Here is a 16,054-nt window from a genome sequence, read left to right as displayed (position 1 = left end):
TGATATTCTACAGTTCTGGAGCTGAACTACCATTGCAGCTGCCTCACACATGGAGGGCTAATAATCTAGATTTAAACATGCAATGCTATACTTGGAAACAGAGTTATACTATGCTCTTTCAAGTGTTTCAGGTGCATGAACACAATAAATATGCTTATAAGGTGAAGAACACAGCCCACTCCTCCTCTTCCACCACCCAAATCAATCTAAGATGCATCACCAGCTGCTTTTTCCATGGGAGAGAAATATTTTTCTCCCCTCCATTTCCTACAACCTTTTTTCCATACAAAGAAATTTGTCATTTCTGAGCATAACCAAGACTCTGATCTCAACACCAATTCTGCCCTGGTGACTCAGTCTGAAGTTCATTGCAACAGTAGAAGCCTTTTATCAAAAGGAAAATAATCCCAAGCATTTTATGAGCTGCTGTGAGCAACCTTTCGTGTATCGCAGCTCCACAGTGCAGGGCTGAGCTTGTGATCTGCCTGTTGCAGAGCTGCGAGAAGAGAGTCTTGGCAACTACCTTCACCCAGGAGACCTCTAGGATTTCTGATGATGAGAAACCATTCCCTCAGGACAACCCCTGCAAAAAGACCATTTGCAGACAAGTGTTGAACAGTTGCAAAAATATGGCTAGAAGGGAGCTAAAAAGGCCCTCTTGCATTGCCATGCTCTATGCAAACAGCTAGCAGCCACTTCCCATGAAACACTGGGAAAAATTGCAAGGTAATCTTTCAGGAACAGTCAAGGCATGTGAAGATGAGTGAGACAGGACAGTCGGCCACAACTCCAAGAGAAAATGAAAGGAAACTTGGGCAACATGACTACTACTTTAGCTGAATATAGGTGATTCTGTGAACAGCAGCTCAGAAGATTCATTTGACCACATGAAACAAAGATAAACTAATTTACAGGTATATTTTATTAATGACAAAAAATTTATAGATTTCTACAACACTGATAGTAATGTAAGAAACTTATTTTCAAGGATTAGTGAAGAAAGCCAGTTCAATAAAAATCTCATAGTGGACAAACAATCAAATCAGAGATGATAGCCTTCAGTCTGTCAATAATTAAGATAAGCATGACCAACACAATGGATTAGCTATTTACCAGAAAAATTTCAGTTCAAGGGATTGCTGTCCCACTGAAAAGAAACAGATAAATACTTGTTTGATTCACATTTTAATGGGCTATATATTTCATTGTTATCTTACACAACATTATATTAATTTGTACAGTGTGTATGTATGTCAGTTGGTAAAGTAACAAGGTAAAAAACTAGACACAAATTTGTTGCTTTGAAGTTTGTTTTGAATTAAACCACTGGTAAATTCCAATCTGTTCATCTGTACAGTCACGTAAACTGGATGAATTGGAGTCCAGCACATCCTCAGGATGATGCAATTTTTACTGCAAGTAACACTGCCAAGCATCGAACACCTTAATCTCATCAGGTAATAGACAACCCAAGAAATAGCACGTGAAGGTTAAAGCTAGCAGGTGGTGGCTAATAATTCCGCTGCCTCCTCCGTGCTACTGCCAAGCTCAAGGCACGAATTATCAACTTCTCGTTATTTAGGACATTGTAATCAGTCAGTTTCACCAGTTTATCAAAATTCTTTTCACTGAAACACACCTCCCTTGTCGTGAATGGGGAGAGGACACTGGAGACATCAACTTTGCCTTCATCCATCTCTTCAGGAGTCCTTTCTACACCTGAGGGACAAACCAGAAATAGAGGCACGAGTAAGATTTTCTTGCAGTATGTGGCTCATAACAGTCATTTAGGTAATTATAGGTAGAAAAGGGAGATTTGGAGGGAAAGATATGATATGCCAGAGGGATACTCGAATCAGAAAAGTGCAAGAAAAAGGAAAACAAGCTACTCTTGTAATGGATGAGATAACAACCCTCTCACTGAAAGTTCAGGAGAAATGATGGCACTCAGAAAACATAGTTCATATTAAAACCAAAGATCTCTGTCTACTGAGTACTCAATCTGGGAGATTAGTTTTAAATATGTGAACAAAACCCAAATGAACAGGCTGTTACAGAAATGCCCAGATGGTTTTGCCTCCATTTTTGTTTGCAAGCAGCGGTGCATAACAAGTGCATGTTTGTAGGTGTAACAGCTTGTGCTGAGGACCTGCCAGCCTTGCTATATGTATTTGAAGAGTTTTAACTTTATACTTTCTCTTGTAAGTCTTGTGGAGTAAATGCCTATTTTCATCTCAAATGTATTAGGAAAGCTTCTGGAGTTCCCACATTTCAGACTTACTGACATATATCAGCTATTTTAGTCAGTGATGAGACTGATAATGCCAGCATTGGAAAGAAGGTCACAGATGACAGTGAGAAGTTAGATATGCAATAGAGAGGATGCACTGGGCAAGCGAATTTTTATTAAAATTGATAGCCACAGATGACTCACCAGGAGCTTTATATTTCTTGAAGGTGTCATTCACTAGGGGGAAGAAGAGCACCGTTGGAGCTTGTGGACTGTCAGCATCTTCAAACACATAGCACTCCTTCAAGTTTTCCCTGTCTTCCTCACTTATCTCAATTTTGGGAAATGGGATTCCTTGCCCTGAGAAGTACTTTGCAATCTGATCCAGAGGCTGGATGAATGAATAAAATAAATAAAATTAATATAAAGAATCAAAACTCAAAAAAGATCCAGAGACCTGGCTCTTTTAAACTCCAGCAGCTAACATGGGTATTCTAAGGTTTGAATCTTCCTCTGGGAAGAAGTTAAGTTTCGGACAGAAACAGCCATAACCATCCCAGAAATTGCAGCTTATATTATTGTCTGCATTGCTTTAGGTAAAACAAGAAAACAGTCACTTTCTTTGAGCTTGCAAATGGAGCCAAAAGCCAGAGGATGGATTTTATAATTCCAGTGAAACTGGTTCAGAAGTGGAAGGCAAAAAAATCCACAAGAATGAAGAAGGAAGAGATCAGTCCAGATTATTCTGTGTGGTTGTCTTGACTTCTTCATTTTTTACCACTTTCCCAATCTTTCTGTCCAATGCATAGTTTGTGATTGTTTAATGACTCCTTATTAGCAAATACATTTATCAGCATACCTTATGACCTCATAAAAAAAAAAAAATTAACAGCTATGTTTACTATAAGCCTATGTTTATTTTTATGCTATTATGTATGCAACACTAATTATATCATTTTTCATTATTAATCAAGTCCAGCATCAGGCAGTGCATTTCCCTAAGACTGACAGGAGATGAATAGGCAGAGACACACATAGGTGTTCCCATTTAATCTGTTAAAATATGGCCAGGATTTTCCATTGCTTCTGTAATTTGCTCAGTTCAAGGATAACCAAAATTGGTATCAGAGCTCCAGAACACTCCTCAGTCAGCTCTTCAAAAACTCTTGGATCCACTGCAGTGAAGACCTTGATGATTTTAATATGCCTATATCCATCACTGTCTTCAAATATCCATCTTAGTTACTGAGAGTTATATCATCTGATAATCTAAATAATAAATCATATAATAATCACCTAATTCACATTCCAGTACTGGAAAGTTAGTTTGTTTAACTGGTGAGTGCTGGAGATCAAAAGATCATGAAGGAAAAAAATCTCAGACACTATGGCTTTTCTTACCAGTGTTTGTGACCCTCCACTGTAATTTAAATGCAGAATGACATCCACCTTTCTCTTCAATCTCAAAAGTGGTGGGTAGCTGGTATTGATGAAAAATCCAGTATCAACTAGGGAGAGGTCATCATTTGCTGTTTCCATCAGTTTATTTGGGAAGGAGTCTATCACTGTGTCTGAAAAAAAATATTTCTCATTACAACAAATAACAAAGAAGATTGACTGCTCCTCTTCAGAAAATTAAAGAGGTATGAATTAAGAATTTTGCCCCTCATTTTCCCTGCTTTTCTTTGACTCATTAGCAGCACTGATTTACAGGAGTGACATGCTACATCTTTTTCTTTCCTTCCTTTCTGGACACCTCAAGCAGCTTTGACCCTAAAGGGTAAATCCCTCTTCCCTCCTCAGGCTGAGCTCGCCTTGCCCACTAGAACACAAAACCCAGACAACCAAATTCAATTTCACTGCTCAAACACCCCTAAAAATGAAATGTCACTCCAGTCTGGCTCCCACATTTTCCATTTGGGGAAGGGAGAAGTGGAATTTTGGAAGAAGTTGATCCTGTCTCTTCCTCTTCATTGGAAATCCTAAATGGATTCCTGAACCTAAACTTCCTCAAAACGTTACTGAAAAACATTCTGTGTTACTGTGCCTTTCCAGGTAGAAAATCCTTCACTCTCCAGGTATTTGCTGTGCATCTGGAAGCCTCTGATAAAATTGGGATACTGTGCAATGGTTGGGCGTCCTGTTAAGACATCTCGCAATGCAGAGGAGAGGATGCTCGAGGGAGTGAGTAGACATGTGTCTATCTCGTAGGGATTCATGGACAGAAGGGGTTCTTCCTCTGTAAGAAGGAAAGACAAAGTTTGGAGTTTAGGGCAGTTTTCTGAAATGATCAATATTTTTTAAAAAAAGAGTAACTAATAACCCAAGTTGTCACCATCCCCCATCCCGAAGGTAAACCAAACATAGTAATAAGCCCTTAAGGTCTATGCTACCAAATAAAACTCAGCATTAGACAGCGAATTAAATGACAGCTACCTGCAGGCAGCAAGCTGCCAGGCACTAAGCACCACCTCCCACTCCAGGCTTCCTCGAATGATGCCCACCTCTACTGCAGTGTGTGGTGTGGGGGAGACTTGGGTCCCAAAACATACAGGAGGACAACATTGGCCTTTGAACAGGACACCATCAGAAAGCACGTGAATATCACCCAGCTGCAAATGTTAGCTAAGGTAGGAGGCCCACCGCTCCAGGTTCTCTGTGCAATTAACCTTGCAAGAGCAAGCTTTCTCCAAAGGCAGTTCAGTGGAGAAAACAGCACTCTGCCAGAGACATTTGCTGACAGTATTAGTGGCCAAGGAGGACCATATCCTAACTTAACAATCTTAAGATGCATTCTTAATACAACATTATTTTTACATCTCTGCTGGAGACTGTTTTTGTGTCTGCATGTTGTTTAGAAAAAGGCACAGATTTGCCAAAGCTTTACCAAAGAAGGATGGTTTCGTTCTTCTAAATCAAGCAGAAAAATTGCTTAGCTGACATCTCTGCTTTACTTTCCTCATCTCTCTCTCCCTGACTTTGACAGCATACCTTTAGGCATTAGGCCTCTGCACAGAATATAAGCTGTGTATACTGATAGTAAAGGAAAAAAACACCACAAAAACATCTCACCAATATCTTGTACTCTGTCTCTGGTCCACCTACACCAGAAGTCCTCTGAATCAGTAGCCAAATTCCAGACATACATCGCATCTATGGAAAATATACTACTCCACATGCCTGTAATGTGAAAGAGAGAATAGAAACTGATTGATGGAGCAGTCTTGGAAGAATTTTAATTGATACATACCTTCAGTCTTTCCCCTTGGATACTTCCTTTCTGTCTTGATGGATGTCTTCATGGGCATATTCCTAAGAATGTCCTTGCTAATGCAAACTCATACCTGTTCAACCTGTTTGCTGGTGTCTTCCCAGGGCTGTGCACCACAGACCATGTGCTCACTCACACCAGCTGCCTCTCGAGTAGGCCATCTTTCCCTCTAGGCAATAGTCACCTTGCATGTAGCAGATCCGAGTTTCTGAGAGCCTCTTCACCAGCCTTCCCACAAAGAATTTACTTCCAAAATCTTCTGCGCGAATAGATGCTCCGTATTTCAGGTGACCAACTTCATAAGGAGTGAACTCCAGCCACTCTACAGCAACATCAGCCAGACCATAAAAAGGCAAAAACATGTTAACTACTGCTAAACAGAAGAGTCCTAGAGAACAGGAAAAAATAATGAGAAAGACACTGGCTAGTTCATAATATGCTGCTCACCAGCTATAGCTGTATCCATATTACCTGCAGCACTAATGCTCTGAGAGAACATACATGTTTTGATACAGCAATCTCCAGCAGAAATGCCCTGGTGTGAATTAAACTAGAAGTGTTGCCTGCATTTAATCTTACACAAATATGTATTGGCCATGTTAAACTTGTTCCCTTTAGGGCACCAGTGACATCTTAGCATTTACCTGGTGTCATGTACTCAGCTGCTCATTTTAAAGAAATACTGAGAAAATAAACACTAGAGGAAATAGTGATTTTCCTGCCACTAGACCCCCAAATTACAAGTATTCCCTTTTATTATTCAATATAAAACTATGTGGAATGATCGTAAAAATTAGTTTAGTTACAGGGTTTTTGCAACCAGGGTAAGTTGTGAGTTTGGCATCTTCTGTGTTATAAATATATTTTTTGCTTCTGGTGACATCAAATTCTAAAGACTAAACATATTTGGATTTTTTATTTTTAGGTGTTAGTCACTATTCTGTGAAATTTTAGAAGGTTTTTTTGGTATTAGAATTATAAAGTTGTTAAGAAATCTGGATCCTAACAATTACCTCTGAATGCCTGAGCACTATAGTTGGACTTGAGGTTGATGGCCACATAGATGGGCAATGGGTTCTGACCATTATCCACAGCCTGCCGTTGGTCCGAGAGTCTGTGGTCATCTTTCTGGTTTTGATTTAAAAAGGTTAATGGAATGAAGTCAAAAACAACTTGCACTTGAAATAATGTAGTGTGAATTATGAGCTTTGTCCAGGTTCTCCTCCTGTTCGGAGCTCACTGGGTTGCGCAGAAACATCTGCCATGGGATATCCTAAACTTGGCAAGTATCCCATAAGCAGCAGCTATGCTCTATATGGGTTCTCAGATTTTGAGATATGCAGAGAGGTTGACCGTAGATTCAACAGAGAAAAAAAACATTCCCAGGAAGAAATACGTGGCTAAGTGAAAGGTAAGGTACTTTCCTTGGCTGGATCTCAGGGAACAGAATTCATCATTTTTTGGTGTGTTTTGCAAGAATATATTCTATTGCACATGACAATTTAGAACTTCCTTGTATAAACACAAACCAGAAGGAAACTACTGAAGTTATGCTGTTTTTAAAGTACCAAAATTTCTATCACTCTTTCTTAAAACTTGATAACATATTTACAGAATGGTCTTCCCACTATTTTAATCATCTCCATGTGCAATCTATAACTAAGTCACTTTATAAATGCATATATTAATTTATGCTAGTGAAGTAAATTCTTCCAAATTTTTAAGTCCCTTTCTGGTCAGAATATTTCGTGTCCAAAGTGATTAGTTTACATTTCAAATTATTTTTTTTCTCAGGATTTGTCTTTCTTTAAGATGAAAGAATACCTTTGACTGTAATGCCATGGCTTCTTCAGTTCAAGGTCAACCTCACTTTAAAGCAAGAGTAGTGTTTTAATACAGGATCTGAATATACAGAATTTAATCAACCATTAAACTGATTATTTGCATTAGTAGTACTGAATGACATCCCAGGATTTTTTTCCTCTTTTTAGCTATAGAAGTTCATCGGGTTTCTGAAAAAAAAAAAGAAGAAAAGGAGTAATACCTTATCATGTAGCATGGATTCAATGACAAGCCCCCAAAGGTCTATGAAAGAAGTGTTATGTCCTTCTTTAGTCCTCTCCATTAGGTCATTATAATAGTACTTAAGACAATCCAAAGAAAAACAGCAGGTCTTGGATTTGGTTACTTGTTTGCGAGCTTCATTGATTGCATCCTCCAGATATTTTTGTGACCAATTAGCATCTTCATATAGTTTTGCCATTGTCCTGAAGAAACATTAGAAGAAAATAATGCAAGAGAAGTAATGCTGTGGTTTGGCCTTAAAAAATTTTTGTGCAACCTGTTTGCCTGTTTCTCAATTATTATGGGGTTCACAACTGAAAATTAAATGCACTTGAAATACTTCCAAGAGCAAACAGAACCTCCAGAAGTTTATGTGTGCTCAAAAATTATCTGAGAAACTCAAGCGAGGAAAAAAAAAACCAAACACAACACCCAAGGCTATTGAATACAAAGACTCCACAAGTTCTCAGAAAATCCACTGCTTGAAAGGTGGGAAGTATTCTAGGGAGCAGTCACTACTAGTTCCCTCTAGTCTCATGTTTGTTGCCAGTATCTGCTGCTGGCTCCTACAAGCAAGAGAACTGGGCAGTACTTGGGTCATGGGCATGTCCCAGTACAGTCACTCTTACTGGTGTCCTTAAAATCATAACACAGACAGATACACTCAGATCTCTGCATACATACAGAGAGCTTACAAGGATTTTGGCAAATACTTATACAAACCTGCCATTAAGGTTTGGACTTATCTAAAGGGCTGACACATAATTCAGTGAAAAAAAAAAACCCTGTCTCTACATCCAATCAGGTATAGAGGAGTGGAGATACCTGGAATCCACATTATTAAATATTTAAGTTATATTAAATATGACATTATCTGTAATATGCCACTGGGAGAGGAGAGCACTTTATAATGAATGACCATAGCCACAGTTTCGCTGAGGTCAGTAACTTGGCATCATTTGTTGGACTGTCTGCAACAGTATTAATTCCACTAGCCCCAAATACACCTTTTACCAGAGGGAGATGCACTCTAAGTCCAAAATGGAAGTCAGAATAACCAGCAAATGGCAGGCATAAATTCTTCTTCCCATCTTTCTTCAATTTCCAGTCTAAAGACAGATTCGTTGCATTCAGTCTGAGGTATAATTGATAAAATATGAAAAGGTAATAGAGCATTTACATGAAAATATCAGGCATGGACTGTGTCAATGTGGTGACAAAAGCAGCTGATATAAGTCACAATTGATCTCTTATTCAGTATGTTTTGTTTCTTTGCTCTTGGTGAACATAGAGGATATTGTGGGGAAAATGGAAAGGCTTTTGATTTACTAAGTGCCATATAAGCTGATGGTGCTATGCAAATAGTCAACAGCATTAAGCAAAGAGAGTGGAAACATGAGTCTTGTTTGGGTCATTCTCACCATGTGGTACCCGATAAACCACCGATGTAAGAAATGCAGTCTAACAGGTTGAGTTTCTGGAGACCCAACAGGCTGCCATACATCGCTGTCAGCGATCTCGTCCCTCCTCCAGTTGTCGTGATGGCCACCACTGGCACCTGTCCAACACGGCAAGGCAGGAGTGAAAGCCACGCATGTATTAGAGACAAGCAATCCTTCTTACTGCAGAAATCAGATAACAGGTTACAGGTGTTGATATAAGCAGTGAGGTTACCTTGTGGAAAAAGGATGTGATAGTATTAAAAGGCTTCCATTGCCACCACCTGACTGATGGGAGAGGGAAAGCTTCTGTCTTACCTGCTCAGATTGGGTGGGCAGGAGGCTGTTTACTTGTTATATAATTGGAAATAAACCTCATCACCTTGGAATTCTTCTCAAAGTGTATTATTAGAAACTGTCATAGAAAATACAGCATTTACCATGCCAGAGCAGATTAGGGATCTGTGATCCTGCCTCTAACAATGACCAGTGCCTCAGAAGAATGCACAGCACCCTGTGATCAGCCAGACCACACAATAGCTGAAGCCCTGCTGGCCTCAGGCCACTAATTACTTTATGTCCTGAAGCACAATCATTGACAGGGCTCCTCCTCCTCCAAGGTCCAAATGTAATTGAAAAGACAGACTATTCTTCTCTTAGTCTTTTCCTGATCTAGTACACCCTTTGCTTCTGTTAGCATCCTGCATTCTGCAGATGCTTACAGGCTCTATCAAAAATGTTTATTTATATCTCTTTTTAGTTCAAATATAAGTCAGTTTACAAGGTAGAGGGGATTATTTCCACAATTTTGAAGTTAAATACATGAATAGGAGAGCCAGAGTAATTAGACCTTTTCAAAAAACAGCTTTGGTCTTACCACTTCAGCCACTTCTCTGTGTGTCAGGAAACTCTTAGACAGCTATGCAAAAATGTTCTTTCCAGCTTTCTTGAAAACATTATTTCCTACATTATTCTCTGCTCTGAAATCCATAACTTTATTTTTTAATCTGTACCCTACCCATAGCACTATTTCTTTTAAAAGTCAGCTAAAGAGGATTCCTGCTGGTTTTATGTTTGCACTTTTCTGATTTTCAACAACCCAGCTAGGCAAAAGCAGTTACAAAACTTGTGACTGAATTATGGAGGCAGGAGCAGGGGCTACAGTGATAAAACAACAGTTTTAATCAGCTATTTCATCTATATAACTCAACAATGTTGTAATATTCACTCTTCCAGCTTGACCGTTTTATTTTAGTAGCCAGTTTTACCAACAATACACTTTTCCTGCTGCAGAAACCACCTGGAGTATTTTTATTCAGATATCTGTGTGAAAATTTTTGCTCCCTCCCCTCAAAATCATTTACGAATGCCATGACCATCACCTTGCCTCTGTTACTGAGTTAAGGTACACTATTTCTCAGGCACCATCTCCCAGCTGTTACATATCGCCCACTATAAATTTTCCTCCTGAGACCCATAAGCAATATCAAGCAAGGTTAATTAAGCTGTTTTTTCGTTTGTGGTTTCAATTTGTGAGCCAGGCCCCAATCCCCAGAGAGGTCTTGCTACCAGGGACTGTGCTGGCTTGCCTCATGCTCTTTCAGATCCTCCTCCAAATGAAGAATCTTTTTCAAAGCAGCAGCAACATATTTCTTCCTTTTCTGCAGGAAGTCCTGCTCTTCCTTGCACAAGCTAAACCCCAAGCGCACATCCAGGTCTCCTGAGCTGGAATAGACAATGGGACAAATCAATGCACATGTCATTTACAGCTGATCTCAAGACCCACAGGGCAGGTAATCAGTAAACTCCGCAAATTTTCTGTAAAACAAGCCATTTCCAATTCTGCATATTGATCAAGGAACAGAAGAAAAAGGAGCATTTGTATTGCCAGCAAGGAGTAGTAGTGAGGAGGAAGACGAGTTTCCAAGGTGCTTTAGGTTCCTTGTGAACACAGGCACAAAGACAAGACACACAAGACAGCGAAAGATCACCAACAGGGGTACTTTCAGGAGTAATCTTTTCTGTATCCATCCCTTTTTGTTACCGTGACATCCTGGAAAACTCAAGTGATATCACCATCACCTGTTCTCAGGCTTTGACAGCTCACTAACAGTATTTAAAATGAAGGTCCTAATGACCTTCAACTGCAGAGCAAGTCCTGCAGCATCACCCCCTGTTCAGCTTCTGTCCTGTGAAATCCAGCCTTTCACCTGCATGCTGAACAGATTTCTAGATAAGCATTTGCAAGCTTCGTCCTACAAATATATAAGAATATCCATCATTTTTCCACATGGGTAACAACACTGAATTTTCCCCCTTGAGAAATGAGACACAAGCAAAAAAAAAAAAAAAAAAAAAGGCAGGAAAAAAAAGGTACAAGGCCAATCAAATGGCAACTAATGTTTCGTGCCTCCAAAAACACAAATACATTTGTTATTGAGAAAAGCACTCAATATTCACTGAATCTTCTGGGTCACATCACCCTCTGGTGGCTACAAACTCTATTCTGAACATCACTTTCACCAGTATTTCACAAACACAAATGTTTCAATGGTTAATATTAGTAACTTCTGTTCTCCAGCAAATTTGGTATATCACAGTTTAATTTTGAAAACAGAATAAGGTCAATTGATTGAACTTACCTATAAAAGCAAACTGTTTTTTAGTGGTAGATTAACTTTTCTCTTGCTCACTTGCTCTGTAAATCTGTATCTGCTAGATTTATATTTCAATACATTTTGTTACGGGTTGAGACAGAGCAGGTAGCTCTTCTTCCTAAGCTCTGTATTCCTTTTACACAAACTGCCTCCATGCTCTGTAAATCTACCTTGCTTCCTTTCTGTATATCACCCAAGAGTAAGGATGCTGTGAACCATCTGAAGTTTTTAGCTGTACCACAAAACCTTCTTGTCTTCAATTTTGCACATTGCTGGTGTAATTCTGTCCCTGCGAGAAGGCTGGCAGTGGTGCAGCTGGTCGGATCTTGGCTCCCCTTCTGCTCAGTGAAGCAGGAGAAGGGGCAGGAGACAGGCTGCCCTATGTTTGTCTTGGTGACTTTCCAAAGTTAAAGAGGAATAGAGTTTTTTTCAGTCATTACACAGATCTGACTATTGGCATAAATGGGCAATAAATTAATACCTGAGTAGTGCAGTTTTAGTCATGTCTAAGAATAGTAGTAATAAAATAGGTTAATTTACTCTGAAGAAACCTACCAAGGCTCATAAACTCATATTGAACTGCAAGATGCTGTAACAGCCACAGACTTGCACTTACCTCAGGCACCACGTGAGCAAAGGACAAAGCACTCACGTGGTACGTGTTCATCTCTCCACCTATCATAGAAAAAAACCTAGATAACTAGTTTACAGTAATCCTGGATGACAGGAGAAAAAGAGGCTATCTTACCATTTTCTTGCTGTCAAGCACAAGTGAAAGGACTGATCCTAGAAATCCAGAAAATAAAGCTAATTACCAACAAATTTTAAAACATTTCTTTCCTTCAAGCTCACGCAAGGCTCATTCAGTAAGAGAGGAGGTTCTCAAATAATAATTTATGTGGCTAAGGACATTATTTTGGTACAATTAACCAAAGTCTCACTCCCTGCTCTGGAATCCAATTGTCTCTTATCTAACAAACCTGTCTGTTTGGGGCAGTTAGGGTGCCACAAGCTTGCATGCTACACCGCACCTGCTCACAGTGTGCACACTTAGAAGGAATAACGGGAATGAGACAAGTTACCTTATTAAAAAAAAAAAAAAGGAAAGAAAAAATTACATACAAAAGCCCTCTCAATATCAATATTTAGACAACATCTGAATTAAGCTCCTATTCTGGATTGTGGGTTTGTTTTGGTGGTGGGGGCTTTGGTGTGGGTGCTTTTTGGTTGTATTTTTGTTGTGCTTTTTTGTTTGGTTTTGGTTTGTTTGTTTTAAACTATTAGCCATTCAAGAATTACCTTGATACACAAAAAAAGAAATTTTGAAATACATGTGCATATGACAGTCATTTTTGTTCTTTGAAGCCATTTAATTCTAATTTTTGGATGCAAATTTGCAGTTATTTTCATATTATAATTATTAACACCTGCTTCCTTAAAAGTGAATATGACGGTCGTAATTTTTTTTTAACATTTTCAATAAATAGCCATACAATTTTACGGAGTGATTTTTGTTCTATTCGTAACTTTATTTCTGGCAGGACAATATTAAGCACATTTTGAAAATATTTGTTTTGAAAGGTTCACAGCACTCACCTCTTCTACTATTATTTCCTTCTGCAAAGGGAGTGGATTCAGAGGAAAAGAAAGGACCTTGGACTTCTCTGTTTCATCTGCCAGCTGAAACAATACGAAAAATTAGTAGGGACACACACATGAAAGGTTTGTCATCTCTAGAACTTCTCCTACTAAGAGGGCTAGTTCAGTTCACTGGTTACATTAACTACTTCTTCTAATTTCATTGAGGTTAATGTCAATGTACAGAAGGGGAACATACCTCTTCTGATAAAGTGATATCCAGTCTTGTCTGGTCATTTATGACACAGTGAAATACGATGATCCTAAGACTGGGCTCAGAGTCCAGCAAAATTGTCTGGCTTCCTTCATGGGATCCTTTCACTGTAAATGTAAGCTCCTGACCTGAACACAGAGGCAGGGAACAAAGAGGATTTTAAATATTTCAAGTAAACACACATCATTAATAAATAAAATCCTCTTCTCCTCTGATTTTCCTTACACCACGATGATTAAGTAGATTTTGAGTGTCAGAAACAGATTGAAAACTGATATAAACCATCTGGGTGTGTCTATATAAATCATTAACATACTGAAATCACATATTTTTAAAATACTATAGAGTGCTATTTGGTAGGTGCTATCCATGAATAAATAAAACCAAGATTTAGATTTAAAGGAGCATCAGTTTAAAGGCATTTTGGATTATTCACATTGAATAAGAGAGTGTGTTTCAGTTCATTGTGTACATTTTACTGTATGCTGTGTCTGCTATAATACTAAAATGATTAAAACCCAAAAGTCAAGCAGACTACTTGACATGTGCCCTCATGTCACCAAAACTGAAAAACCAAACAGTTCAACCCCCGGGCTGTGCTCCTTGCAAGGAAAAGCCTTTACATTTACAAAGCATGCTGTTTGTTTGCAAGATCAGGGCCAAGAGGCATATAATTTTAGGTCACTAACCTTTCCATCCCATGTTACATTTCAGTCTGAAACTTCCTATAATGCAACACAGCCATTGCTACCATTTTATTCATAAAGGTCAATATTCCATTCAGGAATTGTCTCAAAACAGCCATGATTTTTCTGAGATTAGCCCCATGGGCAGCTTTGCAGAAGCTACTCTTTATTTGAATTAATTTAAAAACTAGTGAAGACTCCTGATATGTTTACTAGAGCTACATTTTACAGGCAAAGTCCTAATTTGGTAGTGGTTTGCATTTTGTGCAGACCACTTCAATACAATTTTACATTTAAGCTTAAAAGCATAAGTTTATTATTTCTGCTTATGCAACCAAAAAAACCCAATCTCTTTCAGAACGCTGAATGTGCAGAAACTTTGTACATACTCAAACCCAAATTAAATGTACAGGATGAGATTTCTGTATATTAATTTAATTATAAGATTTATAATTTTAAAATAAGATAAATTTTCATTTTGAACAAGCAATAGAGAACTAATATAATTTTTGTAATTTTTTAATTCTAGTATATATGGCTCTATTTTTGCATCAATTTAAGATTTGCCTTAGAACTAAATACTTGACTAACTTGAATTTCAATAGATACAATCTTTCTGTAACATGGGGCATGGCAAAACTAAGTATTATGTGATACAGCTAGACTAAGAAGCACAAGAGATTATTAATTTTTCAACATCTGTTATAACAGCTGAATCATGACACAAAAACAATAGGTTAATGAAGCAATAACCTCACTTGTGGATTGCTGCTTCAGCTTCCCTGTGTCCACTCTAACCTCCAAACAGTAAACGTCACGTGCCTGTAGCAAGAGAGGACAAATGATGATTGAGGAAAGTGTAAATGACATTGCAAGTGATCTATACTGTTTGCAACCAAGCGCTCTAACTGATCAATGAGCAACACAATTATGATCTATTACTATGTCTTCGAATAACTTAAGGGTAATAGTGATGGCGTTTTTTCTAAGTTTTAAAGTAAAGAGGAACAACTCATGAGCTGCTTGAACTTGGAGAGACAGTTAAGTAAAGAAGATGAGACATTCAAAATAATAGGTGTACTGAAATATGAGACTCTTCTTGTGAGCATTTTATCACTTTTTTCATTAACCTCTGATAGTTCTGGGTGTACTGTGGAAGTAATGGGTAGGAAATTCAAGTTCATAGAAGAAAGTGGTGGCACAGGTATCCTGGCAGCAGCCTTACAGCATGCCTTTGCAGAAGGGGGCACCACACTGGAGTGATGCAAGAACAGGGATTCTTAGTGCCAACGACAGATCCCTCTTCTCAGTAGGACAGTGTGGCTGATAGCACTGGCTTTGGGACACAGCTCAAAGTTTCCAGAGTTAAAAAGATGAACCCTTGTTATGCAGGCACAGGAAAGATTGTAAGAATATACATTACCACTAGTACTCCATTAGTAATGATGCTATCAGGATAGTCCAGTCTGAAAAACAAAACAGAAAATATAATGTCATGAGTGGGACAACTCAGGTAAATATTTAAGTCGCTGAGTTAACACATTACTTATGTGGCCCACATCAACTTTGAAATTTCTGATTTTAACATTCTCACTTAAAAATACTTTAAAGCTTTTATCAAGCATAGATCTACATGGTGAGCTGAGTTACAAGTTTTTCCATCCACCCACAACAGAATATGAAGCTGACCTTTTAGTCCTGTGGTTTTTCACACTTGCTTTAGTAAACCATGTAATGAATTCTGATACATGGCATACTGAGTTTGAGGAGACCTGGAGGCTGTTACATTTATCTTGATTATTTTGATCATTACACAGTTTGACCCAAGGTTTTGTACTTGAAAAACTAATACACT

General features: G+C 38.5%; 1 protein-coding gene across 1 annotated transcript in view; it reads right to left on the bottom strand.

The window, feature by feature from the left end:
* Nucleotides 1–1,006: 1,006 nt before the first annotated feature.
* Nucleotides 1,007–16,054, bottom strand: part of LOC135989938 (cytosolic phospholipase A2 epsilon-like) — a 35,024-nt gene continuing 19,976 nt past the window's right edge. The window contains exons 7-21 of the mRNA XM_065637068.1: nucleotides 15,623–15,665; nucleotides 14,958–15,021; nucleotides 13,499–13,641; nucleotides 13,258–13,341; nucleotides 12,410–12,447; nucleotides 10,594–10,729; nucleotides 8,987–9,123; nucleotides 7,546–7,768; nucleotides 6,515–6,629; nucleotides 5,686–5,823; nucleotides 5,303–5,410; nucleotides 4,278–4,469; nucleotides 3,632–3,801; nucleotides 2,435–2,621; nucleotides 1,007–1,719 (exon numbers count right to left, since the gene is read on the bottom strand). Coding sequence (XP_065493140.1) covers nucleotides 1,511–1,719; nucleotides 2,435–2,621; nucleotides 3,632–3,801; nucleotides 4,278–4,469; nucleotides 5,303–5,410; nucleotides 5,686–5,823; nucleotides 6,515–6,629; nucleotides 7,546–7,768; nucleotides 8,987–9,123; nucleotides 10,594–10,729; nucleotides 12,410–12,447; nucleotides 13,258–13,341; nucleotides 13,499–13,641; nucleotides 14,958–15,021; nucleotides 15,623–15,665 — 1,987 coding nt within the window. The 3' untranslated portion in view covers nucleotides 1,007–1,510. The remainder of the gene's footprint in view (nucleotides 1,720–2,434; nucleotides 2,622–3,631; nucleotides 3,802–4,277; nucleotides 4,470–5,302; nucleotides 5,411–5,685; nucleotides 5,824–6,514; nucleotides 6,630–7,545; nucleotides 7,769–8,986; nucleotides 9,124–10,593; nucleotides 10,730–12,409; nucleotides 12,448–13,257; nucleotides 13,342–13,498; nucleotides 13,642–14,957; nucleotides 15,022–15,622; nucleotides 15,666–16,054) is intronic.

Source organism: Caloenas nicobarica, chromosome 5, assembly GCF_036013445.1.
Source record: "Caloenas nicobarica isolate bCalNic1 chromosome 5, bCalNic1.hap1, whole genome shotgun sequence".
NCBI classification, from domain to species: Eukaryota; Metazoa; Chordata; class Aves; order Columbiformes; family Columbidae; genus Caloenas; species Caloenas nicobarica.
Note: the sequence above shows the minus strand (reverse complement) of the source record. Positions and strands in the feature narration are given on the sequence as shown.